General features: G+C 48.4%; 1 protein-coding gene across 5 annotated transcripts in view; it reads left to right on the top strand.

The window, feature by feature from the left end:
- The window catches only part of MYLK (myosin light chain kinase), a 241,530-nt gene that overhangs the window by 131,760 nt on the left and 89,668 nt on the right, over positions 1 to 20,102 (top strand). For 4 of the 5 annotated variants that reach the window (XM_019738977.2, XM_019738976.2, XM_019738974.2 and 1 more), the window contains exons 7-11: positions 487 to 505; positions 1,749 to 2,287; positions 2,835 to 3,041; positions 6,989 to 7,123; positions 10,270 to 10,422. In XM_019738977.2, coding sequence (XP_019594536.2) covers positions 487 to 505; positions 1,749 to 2,287; positions 2,835 to 3,041; positions 6,989 to 7,123; positions 10,270 to 10,422 — 1,053 coding nt within the window. The remainder of the gene's footprint in view (positions 1 to 486; positions 506 to 1,748; positions 2,288 to 2,834; positions 3,042 to 6,988; positions 7,124 to 10,269; positions 10,423 to 20,102) is intronic. The other variant, XM_019738979.2, reaches the window with a different exon arrangement.

Consider the following 20,102-nt stretch of genomic DNA (forward strand, 5'->3'; position numbering starts at 1 on the left):
AAGAACTGAATAAAATTACACTTCCCTTGTACATTTTCAAAGCAGGTATTTGTCAAACATGATCATTTTGGGGGTTTGTCTTTGAGAGCCATGTGTACTGTTTGGGTTTGAAATTTTCAGTCAATATTGAGTTGGTTTGTCCCTCAACTGGTTTTATTTCCTTCTGTGGGCTAGTGAACAAAACAGGTGCCATGCCACATGGCATGGTAGCAGAGGCCACCAAAAAAGGCCCAGGACAGCAGTGGAATTATTGATATATGTCCAGGGCTCAGAGGAGTTTATCAAATTAAACCAGTAAGTGCAGGACCAGGGAAGCTGAAAGGAGAGAGGGAGGTGGGACCACAGGGGAGTGGGAAGGTCAGAGCTTAGAAAGTGAAAAGCTCTGTAATAAATGACAGAGATTGTTGCCTTATCACTTTCTCCTCTTGGTGTGTTGGTGTATAAAATATTCCACTAATAGTCTTTCTACCCTCTCCATTTCTCCAGGTTTGGACAATGCCAACAGGTACGTCTAAGCTTTGTGATTATTATGTTTCCATCTTGAAAATGCCCTGTAAGAAAAAGAGGGATAATAATCAAGAAACACCCTGAATTTCTAAGTCATCACATGGGGAGAGAGAACTGACTGTTTGGGGCGGGAGGAGGCATTATTTTATTTTGGGTATTTGTTTCGTTCTATTATAACATGACATCCAGGTTCTCTGTCAGGCTTGCCATCACTCTCGAAGACTCAATGCCATGGTCTTTCTCGGTGTCTGCTCAGTATCTTCACTAGTCAGGGTGATTAGGAAGGGCATTCTGCTCTGGAAGGGTGCCTCCCACGTTCCAGGCCGGAATCCACTCACTCATCCAGCACATCTGCCTCAGGACCTTCCTTTTCTGTGTGCTATGGTTGGTGCCAGGCTCTGGGTATGTGGGGTGAGCAGGCACCTAGTGTGGAGGTGGGCTTTAAACAGAGCGCATGGACACATAATTGCAAACGGTGATGCCTCTCTGCGGAGGAATAACAGGGAAGCGCTGGTTTAGATCAGAGGGTCAGAGAAACCCTTTCTGAAAACTTGCTGTTTGAGCTCAGGCTTGTGAAGAGTAACATTAGCTAGGTGAAGAAAAGCTCAGAGAGAAAGTGTTCCAAACAGAGGGAGTAGCGTGTGTGAAAGCGGTGAGGTGGGAGGTGGGCATTGGGGGGACCCGAAGGAACACCCCTGTGGCTGCGGCCTGGTAGGCAACAGAGACGGTGTCTTGTGAGGTTCCAGAGAGGCAGCCGGAGCCCACGCACGTAGGGGCATCTTGGCAGGCTGCCGTGAGAAGTTCAGTTTTATTCTTAATACAGTGGAAAAGTTGTTGGAACGTCTTTAAGCTTGAAATGACATAATGTGATTTCTATTTTAAAAGATTGCCTACACTTGCTATGTGGAACATAGGTTAGAGAGGGCCCGGTGGACGAGGGGCTGTGTGGTTTGAACTAGGGGGGCACTCGTGGAGAAAAGAGGCAGATTGAATGAGTGTGGCTAGAACAGGCTCGGGATTGGGGATGAGGGGCCTGTCAAGAATGGCTGCTTGTTTTCTGGTTCGGGAAACTGAGAAAACTGTAGAGAAAGACCTTTGCTCTTACTCTCGCTTCATTTGTGGGCTTTTGTGACCCCTGGAATCTGTGCTTGTGGTGAGTAATGCTTGTGAGTAACCTGATGATCATTCCATCCTTCCCCCTTCCCACCACCACCACCACCGCCACCACCACCGCCACCAAGCAGGTCATTTGTGAGGGGAACAAAGGCAGCCAGTTCAGATATCAGGAAGGAAGTGACCAACGGAATCACGCAGGGGCCAAAACTGAACAGCCTGGAGACTGCAGCTGACAGTAAGAACTGCTCCAGCACCCAGAGAGGTGGCTCCCTGGCCTGGGTCACAAGTAGCCAATCTCAGCCCCTGGGGGAATCCAAGCTGGAGCCATCCGGGGACTCATCTCGAAAGGCCCTGAGGACCCCCATCCTGCAGAAGACTTCCAGCACCATCACCCTGCAGACCATGAAAGTCCAGCCAGAACCAAGAGCACCGGCTGTGGGGCCCCTCTCTCCTTCCAGAGAAGAGAGGGAGAGGCCAGCTGGTCCCCCTCCAGCCACCCTCCCCACCAGGCAGTCTGGCCTGGGAAGCCAAGAAGTTGTGAGCAGGGTTGCTACCAGGAAAATCCCTATGGAGAGCCGGAGGGATTCAACATTCCCCAAATTTGAGAGCAAGCCCCAAAGCCAGGAAGTCCGCGAAGATCAAACAGTCAAGTTCAGATGTGAGGGTGAGTAGAGCTAACTCAGGTCACTGGCTCCCACAGTGTAGCTCCCTTCCATCAGCACAGTGGCCTGAGCTTCCTGTACCCACTTTGGATCCCCTGCACCCCGGCAGCCCCTTACAGGGGTCTTCCTTCAGGAAGGACTCAGTCTCGTAGCTTCCTTTGTTCTGGAGAAATACCCAGCAGTGGCCACTGCCCACTGTTGGATAGAGCATCAGCCCTGTGCCCTTATTCTTACCACCTCCAGGGGAAAACTGGTCGTCTCCATCACCGGCCGCAGGGTCTCCTCTTTCGTCCCTTCCGCTAGCTTTGGCTCCCCTAGAAAACTGGAGGTCACCCTGTGTCCCACCTCCCCAAGGACCCTGCCTCTATCGTGGGATGTTTACTTTTGTGCAGTAGAGGGTTGAGGGGTGAGACGTGGACTGAAGCTGGAGGGCAGCCGCACAGCAGACTGAGCCCTTCCCTCAGGTTCAGCCCCACCCCCACCCCATCCCCACCCCACAAGCACAGTGTGCTCTCAGGGGGGCCTCACGGCCTTCACCTGGCCCTGTAGTTTCAGGGATCCCGAAGCCCCAAGTGACCTGGTTCCTGGAAGGTGCCCCTATGAGGAGACAAGAAGGCACCATTGAGATTTATGAAGATGGTGGGTCCCATTACCTCTGCCTGCTGAGAGCCCGGGCAAGGGACAGCGGGAACTACAGCTGCACAGCCTCCAATGTCCGAGGCCAGGTGTCCTGTGGCTGGACCCTCCTGGTGAAAAGTGAGTACCTTCCTCGGGGCCCCTCTGGGTTCTCTGAGGGAGGACCACTCATGGGGGGCTTCATATACTGCACTAGGTCACCTTCCATAGCCCTCTGCCCAGGGTACACAACCGAACAGAAACATTGGCCCCACACACATGCCAAGGCCAAAGTCATTGCTCCAGGACGGTGATTCTGGGTCAGGAGTTCCTATCAGAGTCACCTCAAAATAAACATGCCCAGGCCCCACGCCCAGCCCAGCTGAGAGCTACCTTTTTTTGGTTCCTCAGCTGTCCGAGTAGCAACATGACTCACTTTTGGAACCACAGGGAACCAAAAGTTTAGAGTAATAGGAGATGATGTGGCATCCCACATCGTTTATGTTTATTGTAATATCTGTTTATAAAAGCAATGAGTGTTCATTGTGGGGAATTTCAACAGTATATGATCTTATGACTCAGAAATAAATGATGTTTTAATGTTTTTAAAACAAATTCAGCATTGTGCTGTTTGTATACCGCGTTCTATTCTAATTTGCTCATGTTACGTGAGCATCTTTCTATACTGTTTCTTTCTATATTATTTAATAGTATTTGAGAGCATAATTTTTAGTGCCATTAATGTTTCAGAGAACAATGTGTCTAATTTAGGTATGCTCTTATTGAACGTTTAGATGGTTTCCATTGTTTCACTGTTGTGACAAAGCTATGATAAATATCTTTGTACCCATCTATCTCGCTATAAAATTGCCCCCTCTCTTTACATGCTGTTTAGTGACCCTACACCCACGTCATACTGCTGAGGAACATACTAACCCACAGGGATAGAGTCAGCAAAGGTCAGGCTATTGGACACTCTATGGGACAAATAACCTTTGCCCATTTTTTTCCACAAATAAATTGCAAGCAAAAAGAAGAAGGGAAAGACAACTTATAAAAAACTTAGATGAAAAGATACGTAAGAGACAGCAATACTTGCAATATATGGACTTAGTGTGGATCCTGATCGAGATGCCTTAAAAAATTTTTTTTAATGACAACATCGGAAACATTTGAGCCTAAAAAGATATTTGATATGAAGGAATTACAGTTGACCCTCGGTATCTGCAGGGGATGGGTCCCAAGACTCCTTGTAGGTACCAACATCCAGGGACGCTCAAGTTCCTTCTATAAAACGGCGTGATATTTGCATATAACCTACACACATCCTGCGGTGCGCTTTAAATCATCTCTGGATGCCTTATAATACCGAATACAATGTGAGTGCTATATGAATCATTGTTGTACTGTATTATTTAAGGAGTAATGACAAGAAAAAAGGTCTGTACATGTTCAGTACACACTACATACTACATAGCAGCAACAAGGTGACATTTTTTGGCAATATTTTCAATCCCCGGTTGGTTGATTCTGCAGATACGGAACCTGCAGATACAGAGGGCCAACTGTAGTGCCATTTTTAAGATGTGATGGTGATCTTGTGGTTTTTATTCCATATATTTTAGAGATACAAATTGAGGGTTTTTTTACTGGTGAAATGATATGATTTCTGATATTTGCTTCAGGAATAATCCATGTGAGATGGGAGCTGGTGGGTGTATAAAGAAAATGAGATTGGCCATGAGTTGATAATTATTAAAGATGAGAAACAAATATATGATGATTCACTAGACTGCTTTCTCTACTTTTGTGTGTGTTTTAATTTTGCCATAATAAATGTTTCCCAGAAAACACAGAAGGAAAGGGAAGGAATTTAGTGGTTCCTCCACAGAGTAGGACACCATGCAGCCAGTAAACAAATGTGGCCGACTTCTAGACTCAGATGGTGACACGTGTCCAAAACACATTAATAAGGGAGAAGAGCCAAGTACACAGCCATGTGTATCACACGCTATCTGTATAAAGCGAAAATAAGAAATCTCTACAGATATGTAAACAGATGCTTGCGTGTGCATAAACCATTTCTGGTAGGGTCCACAAGTTGCCTCTAGGAAAGGAAACGGGGGTCCATAGGATAAGGGTGGGCGGTAGTCTTACTTTTCACTGTGTACCATTGATTTTCCTGTTAATTGGGATTTTGACTTTGTTCGTGAATTCCTCTGGAGGGTGTTATCCAGTCCATTCAGAGATGTGGCTGTAGGCAGAGCTCGCAGGTCCAGGAGCCCAAGCTCGTCCAGCAGGGCTCTCTGTGGTTGGACAGGCAACATGGCACCCTGTGCAACTAAGGGTAAAAACCAGCAGGCTTTCGCTGGAGTGGTAGCTGTTATGATTAAATGGAAGCTGTGCATAGAGACTGTACTTGCAGCAAGTCGGAGGTGAAAGAGAATGTTTGGTTTTTAAAGCTACAGCCGAGCTGGGGCAAGGGGGATGGGAACTGAACATGCCACAAAGCTTGCTGGTCTTGCCAAGATTCAGCTGTTTGTATGTTTTTGAATTAATGCTCCTCAGAATGTTGCAAACCTTTGGCTAATTTCCTAAGTTCTGAAAAAGTTGGTTTTGACTTTTTGCCAGCGTGGAGGAGTGTGTTTTCAGAAGTCCTTACTCTGCCATTCCAGACTGCTGCTTAATTCTCTTCTTGGAGACACTAGATGTTCTGGAACTTCTCCAGGTGACGTCACCTGGATGCAGGTCATCTGACATGTGTTCTTTTAGCCTCTCCTGCAGCACCCTTTCTCTCTTTTTTCCAATCCTGCAGAAGAGCTGTCTGTTTCCCTTACCGAGACTTCTCTTTCCATCCCTTCCCATCTCCGCAAAGATTGTCACTAATAATGATTTACGATCCCACCATTATCTTTCCCCATCCCCATATGTAGAGGCCTTTTTCTTCTCCCTACAAGCATGCTCTGGTTGTCCCCATGCTGAAAAAGAAAGAAAATCTTCCTTCTGCTCAACAGACTAGAAGATACTTTCCTTTAGCTCCACTCTCTTTAACCCCCAAACTTGCTGCTAAGTATAGTCTCTGTGCACAGCTTCCATTTGATAATAACAGCTAACGGTCCACCCAAAGCCAGTTCAATATGCCAGGCTTTGTGCTAATGCGTTTCTTGCATTGTTCCATTTAGTTATCCCAACAACCTTATGAGATCGTTTTAGTTTCATCCATTTTCCGGATGAGAATACTAAGCTGTAGTAAGGTGAAGTGACTTGTCCAAAGTCACTAGTTTCACGTCTGGAAAAGGGCTTGGCACATAGTAAGCCCTCAAATATTAGTTTTGCCCTCAAACCCCAGAAATATAATATGGCTTTCCCCTTAGCACTGTATTAAATAGCTTCTCTTGAAAAGCACCCAGTGAGATATCTGCTAATCACCAAATCCCATTATCTTTCTGCAGCTGCCAGCCACCTTGACATTTCTGCAGCGTGTTCTGGTTATTGTAGAAAAGATGATCCATCCCCATTGCTCTTAATTAAGGCCCTCAATCTACAGAATGCTCCCCAGTTCACCGATGTAGAAGGCTTCTGGAACATTTAGCTATGTGGCTCTCAGTTAGAATGCGTCAGCATCATGAGGGAATTTAGTAATGCACAGTCCCAGGCCCCCAGCCCTCCTGAACCATTGGCCTAGGATGGAAAACCTGGAATTGGAAAAAATAATTATAGTAATTTAAAATTGAAATGTTCTCACCAATAGGCATGTGGCCTCTCCATGTAAAAAGATATTCACAAAACTGTGCAATCACCAATGGAACATAAGGAAGATAAAAGACACGAGGAAGTAGAGTAGGACCAAGAGAGGTGGGAAGGAGCTCTGGGGGTGCACCAGGGGAGCAAAAGTCAAGACAAGATAGGAGGTGCCTGAGTCCTGCTTCCAAGTATGAAGATAGATAAGGCAAAGCCAGGCCTCCGAGGAAGCCCTGGGGGCCCAGGGCAGTGAGGCGTCTGCCTGCAAGACGTGGGATGACTGCCGTCAGTCACCAGCGTGGGCCAGCTGTGATCTGAGATGGCCTGTCTGTTCTTTGCCCTCGCAGGGCTGGCCGTGGTGGAGGTGGCCCCCTCCTTCTCCAGTGTCCTGAGGGACTGCACCATCATTGAGGGCCAGGACTTTGTGCTGCAGTGCTCGGTGAGGGGAACCCCAGTGCCCCAAATTACCTGGCTGCTCAATGGTGAGTGCCCCCTGCCCCGGTCCCTTTGGCCCTGCCTGCATTCTCACTTGACTTCCCCATTGATCGCTCTGAGCCACGTCTGCCTAACAAGGAAGCACAAGCACAGAGAGAAAATGGGACCTGGGAGTCTGCTCGTGCCTCGCTGGGGATCCCGGGTAAATTACTACTCCTGTCTGAGCCTTGAGCTCCTTGCCTGCAAGACGAGAATAATGCAACCTACCTTCCAGGGTGGCGGCTGTGAAACTTAAATTAGATCCTTTATGTAAAACGGTGAAAGAAGGACTTGGCAGATAGGTGCACAGGCAGTTTAATTCCTTTTTGTATGGCCAGACTCATCACAGGCCCTCAATAAATGTTTGTTGAGTCACTAAATGAACAAAAAAACCATCAAATGAATGAACCACATTAAAGTTGCTCAAAGGACCTCATCTTTTATTTAGTGGCACCTGTTTTTGGGGTTCACAGGCCAGTAATTCTCATTAATGTTATAGTCCTATGGAGACAAGACACCTTTCGTTTTTTTTCTTTTTTGCCAAGTAATATCCTCTGAAAAAAGTTAATTCTCATGTATTACCATCCTTCTCTTTTTAAAAAGGCCTTTAAATTCCAAAAGTATGGGAGCTCTCTGATTTTAGACCTGAGAACTGTCCATAAATTCAATGAAATTGAGCAAGGTCTGCTTTGGGGGTCACCAAGGAGGATGAAGGAACAGCTGCCAAGAGTCAGGAGACAGGGGCGCTTGTCCCTGTCTGCCACGGAGTGGTTGGGTGACCTTGGAGAGCCCACTACCTCTCTGGGCGTTGGCTGCTTTGTCAGGGAGGACAGGGGCTGAAACAGAAGGTGTGGGGCTTGCTCAGCTCTCAGAGCTTGTAGAATAGGCTCCTTCAGGGAGCAGCGGCTCCCGTCACCTATGCAGTGGCACCTGTCACCTATGCAGCGGCACCCGTCACCTATGCACCAGATAGCCCCCACTTGTTTCTGTGCCATTGACGTGTTGCTGTGACCCTTCCTCACTGGTATAGTTTGTTAGGCTTTGATAGAAATTGGCTTTAGTCAGTGAGAGAAGGTGCCATGGAGTCTACCTCTGTGTGATCTGCTTGGGCAGATAAGTGAGAATTCACGTCTCCTTTCCCTCCACCCTCACTAAGGACAGAGTTCCTGTCACATGCCCTCACGAACTGCAAGGAGGCAGCCTTCTTGGGGCTGTAACAGAACATGGAGGTTAAGGAGCAGTGACGGATCTGAGTAAGACAGTTTCCCTTCCACCTCACTCAGGGTCTAGTCCTGCAGTCATGAAAAACTGTCTATCAAGGGCCAGATAGTAAATATTTTCAGCTTTGCAGGCCATACTGTCTCTGTCACAACTACAGCAGCTCTGCTGTTGTAGCACAAAAGCAGCCAGAGACAATGTGTAAATGAAGGAGTGTGGCTGTGTTGCAGTAAAACTTTACTTATGGACACTGAATGAAAATTTCATATAATTTTCACATCATAAAATAGTCTTCCTTTGACTTTCTTTCAGCCATTTAAGAAATGTAAAAACTATTCTCAGCTTTTAGGCTGTATGAAAACAGGCCGTAGGTCAGAGTTGGTCCACAAACTACTGTTTGTGGCTGACTCTGCACCCCTCAGGGCTGAAAAGCAAACCCACCTTCTTCTTCTTGGTGAATCTTGGCATTGCCACAGGCTAACCACTAGAGGGCGATCGTGTCAAGTTGGATTCTTTTGGCCACTAACTGGTCTTAACCTTGGAACGGGAGTTCTGTGTTTCCCAATTCTGAGTGCCCTGAGGCAACAATTTTTTTTTCTGGGGGCACCATTTCATCCCATGCTTGTGGGGCCAAAATGAGTTATGCTCCAGAAAAATGAGAGCTCTCAAACAACTTGTCAGTGCATGTTTCAACCGCAGCGGCCCTTTGATGGCAAATCAGGGGGTATACTGGTATTTTCAAGGAAGAGAGGTTTTGGGGTGTCATTTTCACAATAAAATAAAAACAAAAAGTGGCGTTTGATCTTCTCAGTAGCAGGATCCTGGCCCCTGCCTTTCCTAGCCTCCAGCCACCTTTTCTGAATCGTCTTGGGTCGGGCAGAACCTCTTCCCTCGGGCCCTATGGCATGCTTGGCAGTCTCTGCCAGGCTGTCATGGAGACATGAAGTGTTGCTATGTGCAGAAGAAAACACTGCATTGCAGGGAGAGGACTTCTTTCTGTACTATCTCCCTCCCCCACCTCCCACCCCCAATTTTATGAAGTGCAAACCAGGACCCTGGGGCCTGACAAAGGCAGAAACTGACAGTTGCTTCCTATATAGCGAACAGACACATTCCTGCTCTAAGGCCAGACTCTTCAGTAATGAGATTTTTCCCCCCCTGGAAATGAAAGCTCATCTCCTGGAATGATGAAGTCCCAGAAACATATAGCGTTAAGGAAGCCACTAAAGTTCATAGCATGTGCTTCTGTCTCCATGCAGGACTTTATGAATCAAGGGCCTGAATCAAGGGCCTCTTGTGGAAGGGACTCTGGGAAGTAGGGGCCAGAGTCATTTTTAGTTCCCCATATTTACCTTTTTCATGAACCCTTAATGAACCTAATTACATAAAGAAATGCACCTAATTTCAGCATTGGGTTGAGGTTTCTGATAAATATCTGCAATGGGAAATGCAGTCGTTTCTGGAGAATTCTAAAAGGAGCCAGGAGTTCAGTTTCGGCAAGGTCTGTTCTGCCTGAGGCTGGGCTATGGGCCAGATGACCCTGTAAGATTCTTTCCAGGCTCAGAATGCTGTGAAGTCCAGGATGTGGATTTGGGGACTATTTATTTACACAGAATGCACAGAACTATGTCTCTCTCCCTCCCGGATTCTAAATGCCTCCAGAACCCCTCCCCCAGTCCTTCCAGCCCCCCCCCCCACCCTACTCCCCCCAAGCAGCCGCTCCCTCGCCTTCATCTCCCTAGCACCTGCCTCTCTATCCACCCACAAGCCTCTGTCCAGGTGGCTGGGTGTGGCCTTGACACGTCATTAGCCCTCAGTGGCTCTGAGGGAGCGTGAGGAGCATAGCGTCATGACCACAGCAGCTCTGCTGAGGACACGGCTCACGTCCCGGCCACCGTGCTCCCTGACCTAAGCCTGGCTGTGCTTCCCTCCACAGAGCAGCCCATCCAGTATGCTCACTCCACCTGTGAGGCGGGGGTGGCTGAGCTCCACATTCAGGACGCCCTGCCGGAGGACGATGGCACCTACACCTGTGTGGCCGAGAACACCTTGGGACGGGCATCCTGCAGCGCCCGGGTCACTGTCCACGGTAGGAGCTTGTGCAAACACATCTGCTTTGGAGAAAGGCACCTGAAGGCAGGCAGGTGGAGGAGATGGCCTCTCGCGGTTCACAGTGACATGGGTCTGGCATGGGAGATGGACATGCAAAGGCCAGTCCCCACCCCCCAGGGCCGAGGGAAGATGCAGCGGGAAGAGGCAAAGACTCCCTTGGCTCAGGAGGCTTCCGATCTATGAGGCAGGAAATCGCACACACTGAAAAATGACCTTGGAGGAGGAACCCCATGCCCTTAGGTCTTAGGGCTCTCACAGATGACCCCTCACACATTGGGGGACACTGCATAACAGAATGCCAATACTGAGATTCTAGAAGGCCATAGGCTGTCCTCCTTTTCCATCTGCCCCTGCTCCTCCCCACCACCCCAGGCTTATTTTTAATACATCACCAGCCTGGTGTCCAGTAATCTGATTATCATGGTCCTGCATTGCTCCCTACCAAGCACTTAGTCCCAAGGAGTCACGGGGCAGCCACAGGACTCAAGACGTGGTAGTGACAGTCTCCGGGGAAGTGCTTCTTAGGTCCCGGATGTTCAGGTACGCCGACTCCCACCCTCACCCTGGGCCCCAGCTCCTGTGTGTGATGGGGGCCTGGGGCCTTGGACTGGGTGCGCTGTGCTCTGCTTTCCCTGTGGACCAGCAGGAGGACCGTGTGTCCTCACTCTGTCCCCAGGGCGCAGGCCCCCAGGGAAAGTCTCCCTGTAATGTGAGCAGCTGCCTTCTAGAAGGCCACAGGAGAGGGTTTCACTAAAAAAGGCAAGGGAAAAATCATGTGCTGGTTACTGGGTTCAGTACTTCCACGTCACCCATATTTTCTCATCTGGACTTCACCAGCTCTGCGGAGGTGGGGTGGTTTTTCTGTTTTACACAGAGGGGTCTGGGGGTCTCAAAAACTTAATGTGACTTGCCTAATATGCCAAGCTAGTTAGTCAAGCTGACCTTTCAAACCCAGATCCTCGTGACTCCACGCCCGTGCCCTTTTCTGTGCCTGCCCTTCCCAGAATGTGTGTCCCCTGGCCCAAAATGGGAGGGTGGCCCTCTGGGCTGGACAGCGTCGGCCCCACAGGGATAAAGGAACTGTCGCTGACCGAGGATGTGACCGCTGGCTCTGTGAGGCTCCCTGCCAGGAGGGGACATGCTCCCTGGCCTCTCCAATTCTCTGAGGTGCCCCTGCAGGGATTCGTCACCCGTGACCTGACCTCCCCTCCTTCTAGGAAGCCCTTCACACTCAGGTCGGAACCTGACGCTGGCCCCAGGGAATTTGTCAGCCAGCAATTCGGTTTATACAGGGAACCCCTTTATCCTCACAGATCTCATTTCATGGCTGACTGAGGAGCCTGGGGAAATTGTGGTGATGAGACTTAAAAGGAAACAAGACCAGATCTGAGCCTCGTCTCCTTGAGCCAAGAGAGCAGCTCTCCAATTCCCACCAAGGAGCTCTTCTTGGAGACCCACGTGACCTACCCCAAAGTCTAGTAATGGCAGAGAGAGCCAGAATGGCGTGCAATGGGCGTGTCATTGGAACTCTCCCTCGCTAGCCTCAGCCAATAGCCCAGCTAATCCAGGGCCTGTCTCAGGTTGCCTGTGTTAAGATTGGATTAGAGAGACCCAGCTGAGCTAACAGTCCCACTGAAGTGTGTGTGTGTGTGTGGGGGGGGGGGGTCCCAGATGAAGGATCAAGAAGTGTTTGTGGTTAACATTCTTGCCTCAGGTCTGTGGGAGGAGTGGGACCTGCCTGATCACCCATCCAAGTGTGTTTTAAAGCAGAAAGAGGAGAGGTCCCCGGCAAGGACTCTGCCAGGGCCGTTTGATCTTGCTCTGAGAGCAGCCCTGTGTGAGTGAGAACCCCTTCCCAGTGTGGGGATTTGCTGGCCTGTGAAGGCCAGAGTCTCAGATACCATAAATGGAGAAGGAGGCTGAGAGACGCAGCCACGTGCTCAGGCCGGCTGTGTTGGGGCTCTCTGCACAGGATTGGGGCCGGCTGAGCCTGGCACAGTGACACCCCTGGCTCCGTGCCCCAAGGCACTTGGGAAGCTTGAGTCCACATCCTGCACCATCCTCACTCCACAAACTGTGGAGTTTTTCTTACTTAATTGGCAGCTCCTTTGGCTCCAGGTTCTCTGGGGGCCTCTTAGGGGGTAGGAAATGACGGCAAAGGAGGCATTTGTTCCCTACTGTGCCTGCCACGCTTCCAGCCTCTCCCTTCGCTGCCCAGGCCTGGCCTTTCTGTGGCCTCAGTGTGGCTCCGGGCCACGGTTGGAGCACGAATGTGGAGCAGACTGCCTGGGTGTGAATTCTGATCCTCTGCTCACCCCTCTTTTGACTTAGGCTGCTGTTCATTTCTCCGGCCTCACCTTTCTCTTCTGTGAAATGGGGACACTGATAGTCACCCTGCAGTACTATGAGGGTTGAATGAATATTCATAACATCCCCAGAACATAGGAAGTACTCAGTAAGTGTGTGCTGTTAGGGTGCCAGTCCCACGGAGCCCCAACCTTTAAACAAGATAAAAGTTTAAAATGCCAAGTCTAAGGAGCCATCTTACCAAAAGATCAACTGTGTCACAGTGGGTGCTTGTCTGTCTGTTTTGGGAAGAGGGACAGAGAATCAGAGGATCAGAGAAGGGAGGTGTTGGGCCAGACACTAAAGGCATGGTCTCCTGCATGCCATTCTAGGGTTCTGGCCACACGAGGGCGCCAGTCAGCAAAGTATCCCCCTCGGTTGTTAGGGTTCCAGGGCAGAGCTGTTTCTGAGGGCGGCTCTGCTGGAGGCAAGCTCAGTGGGAGATTTCAGCAGATACTTTGCTGAAGACCAGACATGGGGACTCTTTGTCACCTCCTTAGCCTTTTGCCAAGGTTTTGCAATCATCCAGAAGTTGCTGGCCCAGCACTCTAACATGATTTCTGCAGCTACTTTCCCCTGCTTTCTTTGCCTCCTTCCTCTGTACCCCTTCCCCCCAAAATATGGCTAATTCCCTCCCAGAAATGTCACTTCCTCTGGGAGGCCTGATCACCCCAGAATGAGTTCTCTTACCAGCTGTACTACCTCCCCTGTCGTTTTGCTTCTTTAGCAACAAATCTTTATTGAGCATCTACTTTGTTCTGGGGCGGCTGCAGTGAACAAGACTGACAAGCTCTGCCTTCGCAGCATTTCCATTCTGATGTGGAGATGGGCAACCATCAGCACCGGGTTTCATCAAACACTAACAAGTGCTATTAAGAGAATGAGAATAAAGGGTGACAGGGGTCCATTATTAGTTGAGTGATGAAAGAAGCCTCCATGAGGAGGTGACATCTGAGCAGAGACTTCAGTGAACTGGAGAAAGAGTGCTCCACGCAGGTGGCACAGCAAGAGCAAAGGCCCTGAGTCAGGAGCAAGGTCAGCCTATTCAAGGAGCAGTGAGACAGCCAGTGTGGCGGAAGCAGAGTGAGTGGGTGGCCAGGGGGTAAAGCAAGAGTTCAGAGAGAGAAGCAGGGGTACATCATGCAGGGCCGGTAGGGGCAAGGAGAAAACATTCTATTCTGTGAAAGTTTACTCTAATTGCTTGTTTATTTGTCTTCCCTGCCAGACTGTAAGCTCCCTGCAGGTGGGGACCGTGTCTTATTTATCACTGCAGGTAGAACAGGGCCAGCCATGTGAGCGTGTCTTCAGTGAATTCATGAAACAGCAAACTGAGGTTTGTGAGTCTCCCCAGCAGTGCAAGGAGCATACCCCCCCACACACACCTCTTCACTTGCCTGGGGGCTCCATGCTCATGGGAGGGTACAGGAAATCCACAAACTAGTTTGCAAGAGCCCCTTACCAAATGTTCCTTCTTTCCTTCCCCCCACTCAAGGAAAAAAAATCCCCAGTAGTTAACTAGGCAGTGAAACCCTTCCCTTCTGACCCAGGATGTAGCCTAAAGGACAATTAATCCAAATTCCTGCAGGGCGCAGCAAGACCTGAATGAAAATAAATTGTTCAGTGTATTTGGACTAACTCATTGGTGGGGGGCTTCCTGAGGCACAAATATTTTAGTTTGTCTTCTCTTGGAGTATCTTTGTTAGGCTAAAAATCTTAAGTGACTAGATTTATTAACCTGCTAATTGCACCCATGTTGACATAGTTTTTCAGCCTAATGGTTTGTTTATTTCAGTGAAGGTCTGCTGGGCTTCTTAAAGGTGCTTAAGGACGTAAAATTTGGATTTTTATTTTTATTTTTTTAGCGTCTCTAGGAAAAAAATGAAACTTAATAAGCGTATTTATTAGAGTATTTGTTTTGATGAAGAGCTCCTAAGGAAAACAGTGGGCACCAGCAAAGTCAGCCATTCTTGCAAATAAAGGTGCCATTGAGGCCCAGTTTTTCAGGGTAGTGACAGGCCCCCTGCAGGGCAGCTTTGAGCACTGGCAGCCTCTGTCATTGGAAGACGCTGGCTGCCACCTCCTCGCTCCTAAATTATGCTCAGGTACTCGGGACATTATGTAGTCTGTTCAGTCGGTGTCAGGTATGAACCCTGCCCGCCATGAGTTTAAAAACACAGAAAACTTTTTAATACTTGTGTTAGCTAAAGAGAAATTGATTGAAGGGCAAGGATAAATATTGGTTTTAGCTTGTCTCTTTTTAAAAAAATTTTTTTATTTCTTGAGAACCTCAGTCTACCCAAAAGATCTGTCCAAAAGTCTTTTAAATTCTAAGAAGGTAAGCGATTAAATATGAAATTCTTTTAAACCCAATATTTTCGCTTTATATAGGTTGGCTACCACAGAATTTGGACATGTGGGTCCTTTGTGTCACAGAAGGCCTTCCAAGTATATATTTGGACACTTGTGTCTGTATCCTAGCACTTGAGCCTCACTTCACTAATTAGACATTTATAACCGTCGACAGCCCACTGTAGATCATATCTACCATTTACTTGCTTGGAGTCCTTGGTCAGAAATGCCATCCAGAATTACAGCTTTGTGTGCCTAATGGCAAAATGTGTGCCTTGCTGTGACAGCGTGGTGAAGAGTGTGGTTTCCAGGCCCTCATCAGGAGGGAACATTGGGTGGTTTGGATGCTCTACCTTGACGTTTCGAGTTTGATGAGCACTTCTCAGGCACTGTGAAGGCTGTGGCTGCAACGATCCCCGCTGCTCATCCTGCTACCCTATCATTACTGGTCAGAGATCTTTTCTGGGATGTCATACGTCATGGTTTCCTTTCATTCTTTTCCTTGCACCCTTCTCTTCCCGTTTGCTTCTTAGGTTCTAGAGAAGTCAGTGGGGAAGAAAAGCTAAAAGAGAGCAGGATTATGAGCGAAGACTCTGTGTGTGCCTCAGATGTAGATATTCGACTGACTCTCCAAGTAGGCTTATTTGGTTAGGACTTGTGTTGAGAGAGAAGTCAGATACCTCCCTGGGGATTTGCACTTTGCGTAGACACCCTGCAAATGGGAAGAGGCTGGGCTCCACGTCCACTGAGTGATGGTCACCTTCTTTTGATGAGTCCTCTCGAGCCAACAGTTCATGAATTTAGGGAAAGGAGAAGGCAAGTCTTCCTCCCTAGACCATGCTGGATTTTGAGCACCAAATAAAGGAGGTAGGGGGGACTGTGCTTCCAGAACTTCCTTCATTGATGATTTACTGAATTTCCATAGTATAACAGTGTTTGGAGTGAAGCAGATTTGCTGTTGGAATGGTATTTTGCATTGTAGTGACTAAGCAGAATAGCTCAGGCTCAAGTTTAAGGAAAATCCATAATAGATCTGAGATAAAGACAATTGTTTTCCCTGCCCCTAATTTTCCAAGAGGTCTGTGTGTCTTCCTGCTTGAGAGGTGCTGGGAGAGTGAATGTTAGGAAATGGAGGAGGGCCATTCCACGTCCATTTTCATAAGGTGACCACCCGTGAATCCAGAATGCTCTCAAGTTGCTGACAGACGGGGGACGGGACTTGGTCAATGGCTGTGACAGCAACATGCAGAGGTCCTCTGCAGGAGAGAGCCCTGGGCAGCTTCTTAGATGGCGGGTGTTTTCTACCAATATCCTGTCTCTGTTTTCTATTTCTGTGTCATCTGCTTAAACACTTTCAATGTAACATTCCACAATTTTTCGTTTGAATCTGAAACCAGTTTTGAATGAGCTAACAGACTGCAGAGGGCTATTTTCAAGGAAAACTCCTCAGCTATTCACAGGTAAACATGTGCATTTAATGCAAATTCAGATCCAGAAACATGGTGTTTCAGAAAGTAGCGTGTTGGCTAATGAAAGTTGGCAGGTGGAGAAAATACATCCAAGGAAAAATTCAGAGTTGGTTTTCCTGCTAAACCCATACAATGGAAAGGAAGGACTCTGAAGGTAAGGACAGGAGAATTATTGTAGTATGGAGGGAGATTCTGAGATCACAGCCAGACACTGGACACAGGCTGGAAGAGGTTCTTAGTTTTAAGCCCAAGAGAAGCTAGAGGCCTCCTTCACGTCTCCAGGTGTGAGGAACGGGTTATACAGGGTATTGTGTAAGAACTAATAAGAAAGGTAAATTGCACCTGTTGTGTGGGTATTTAACACTTTCTCCAAATAAAGGCTTTTCAAAAATATAATATCGGATGAATACCAATTCATGTGTTTTAAACTAAAACCTCTGTCTGTTAGTGTTTTTAAAGAAGAGCATTGTTTTGGTAGAAAAATCTCATCAGTTAAAAAGCTGGTTTGTTTTCTTTAATTCCCGTAACAACTCCTCTTTCCACTTTTGAATGAACTCCACTTTGCGGTTGAAGAAAATGGATGCTCAGAGGTAGTCAGCTGTCCAAAACCCCAGCTAAGATGCGGCAGCCGTAGGCTTCCAACTGAGCCCACCTCTGTGCTTTCTACTTTGCTGCTCTGGGACCCTGATGAGTCATTTGCCTGATACTTTTGCTTCACCAGAGCAAGAACTGAATGTTTCAGTTCATGACTAGGAGCTGTCTTCAAAAACAGTTTCTGGGGCCAGCCTTTTAGCTCAGTGGGTTAGAGCGCGGTGCTCATAACACCAGGGTTGCTGGTTCGATCCCCACATGGGCCACTGTGAGCTGCGCCCTCCACAACTAGGTTGAAAACAACGACTTGACTTGGGGCTGATGGGCCCTGGAAAAACACACTTTAAAAAAAACACATCCCAAAAAAACCAGTTTCTGATGAGTCTAAACAGCAAAAATGGACAAGGAGGAAAAACAGTGGGATGTGAGGTCAGTGGGATCAGAAAGCCGTGTGTCTCTCTCCCTCGCCTTCCTTTCCCCCTCCATCTCGCTCCCACATTCCTTCTCTCTCCTTCCCTCTCTCCTCTCTCTCTCTCCTCTTCCCTTTCTCCAACTGTTTCCCTTTCTCAAGTCCTGTTGACAGCTTTAGTCTCTCTGGCATCATGTCTACCTGTCAATTGTCAATAAACTGCTTACAAATATTCTTAATCTTCGTTCTTGTCTCCTCATTGTAGGACAGGCTTGGTCCTTCTGATTTTCTCCAAATGGAATAGTGCCCATAGCTAGCAGCTCCGTTTAATGACGGAGTGAGTCGGTGAGTGGTAAGTCATTGGCCAGGGAACCACGTAGCAAAGCAATAGATCCGCTCACTTTATATCTTTAATCCTAGGCCAGTAACTCAAGGAGGCTCAGCCCTTCCTGGATTCCAGAGAGAAGGCCTTCTGTGGGCTTGGTCTCAGCAGAGCAGCCGAAAGAACAGCTGTGGGAAAAACCTGGGGTATATTTAGTCTGGCCCCATTTGAGCTGGGTAGCAAGTCTGTCCCTAGGTCCCAGGAACCCCTCCCTTGCTATTTGTGTGCCACAGCCCGTGCCTGCCGTCCCCAAGGTACCCTGCCCTCCTCAGGTTCCCTGAGGCACCCTCGCCGCTGAGGGCCTTGCCTCAGGCCCTGGCTCTTCCACCCCTGCCACGAACCAGAACCGTGACAGATGACAGCTAAAGCACAACCCCACAAGAGTGTATCTCTAGGGTAACCAGCGACTCCGGGCATGAACACAATGACAGAAAGCTCCCTGTGGAATCTAGGTGGCCGGCCTGTGTTCTCAGGACAGTGGAGGGAGAGATCCCAGACCAGGAGCCTGTTGGTCATACCAGCCCCAGGACCTTAGGACAGGCCAGCTTCTTTCTCTGAGCCTCAGCTCCCCCCGCTGTCAAATGGGGAAACAATCTGTCCCACACCACAGGAAGTTGAGAATAACACTGAACAGCGTCATGAACATCCTTGAGAATCTCAAAGTGCTGAACTTTGTAAGAAATTGGCACCATGTCATCTCATTGGCGGCTGTCCATGCCCTTTCAGATCTCTGTCTGATTAAATGTGAATGTCCTGGTTTGGGGGGACTTTTCTCATTATAGTATTGTCAGATTGAGTTTGTTCCACCAGAAAGACCAGTTGGGCTAGGAATGGCACAAAACATTTATTTTTATAGTTATTATGTGCCAGATATTGTTCTAGCTGCTTTACATATGTTATTTCTTTTGATCATCTAAAAACCCGGCAATATTTATCATGCATGGTATTGATGATGTACAGTCCACTTCTCAGTGTTGGATTATCAGCAGTAATGATGATGATGTCTCATCAGCAGGTTAGAGGAGAGAACAATGAGGCTTAGTGTGGGGAGCTTGCTTTAGCTCATGCAGCTAGAGCTATGGGTTCAAAGCACCAGTGTACATCTGTCTCTTCTTCTCTTATCGAATTCCACAGAGGAGTGAGCAAAAACGGCTGCATGGTGTGTAGGCCACAGATGAGCCAGAGTAATTTGTTTGGCTTTGCAATTAAGTGGAACACATATTGCCCTTTTTACCTGGCTTCCCCTGCTCTGCTTTAGCACTTCTCCCTTGTCAAGGGTGTAAGGTGTGGGTCAGCAGGCACTACGTTTGTCCCCGTGGAGAGTTCCCCCTGGGTGCCACTGAAGAAGCTGGTTCCCTTGGAGGAGACAGTCTCCTGAGCGTCTTGGCCTTACTGTCAGGAGGCCTGGGTACGAGCTCTAGGTCTGCCTGTAACAGACACTGTGACCTTGGACAGGTCACTTCCCCTGAGCACACCTGGCCTCTCGGTCAGTAAAGCTGGGGGGGGGGGGTTGGGCTCGAGTTTCAGGATTCTATTAGGGCTGCTTTTCTCGGGCCTCCTAAAGGAAGCTGCTTGTCCTAAAACTGAGGTCCTCACTGGCTCCTTAATCCCAGCGCAGAGTGTGTTTGTAGGGAGGGTTGGTTAGTTGTCTCACCCTGTGAAGAATCTGGGGCAGTTGAATGACTTAGTCACTCACTAGTATGGATTCACAGTCACTCTAGTCCCATGTGACCCCAACCTGAGGTCTGAAAACAGGTTCCTCCTGCACAGTTACTCCTGCTCATGTCCCTCTTCTGGCTGTGGGACCTTGGGGAAGAAAGAACAGGGTCAGGAGGCCATGGGTGACCCTGGAACTAAATGCCTGCCCCAGGCCAGTTCCCACAAATTCAGTCACTCTGTTCTCTCTCCTGGAGGGAGAGCCATGAAAGTTTGTTCTCAATTGACTTTAGATATATCCCATGATATTTTTAAGCAATGGTTTTGTATTCCTAACAGTAGTTGCCTCAGGTCACATAAAAATGAGTCTGTAATCTTTGGATGGGGGCCCAGTCTTCATTTGTGGTGCCACTGCTGATAATAAACCCACCAAGTAATTGAGCCCAAGCGGATAG

The sequence above is a fragment of the Rhinolophus sinicus genome, linkage group LG01 (assembly GCF_036562045.2).
Source record: "Rhinolophus sinicus isolate RSC01 linkage group LG01, ASM3656204v1, whole genome shotgun sequence".
Lineage (NCBI taxonomy): Eukaryota > Metazoa > Chordata > Mammalia > Chiroptera > Rhinolophidae > Rhinolophus > Rhinolophus sinicus.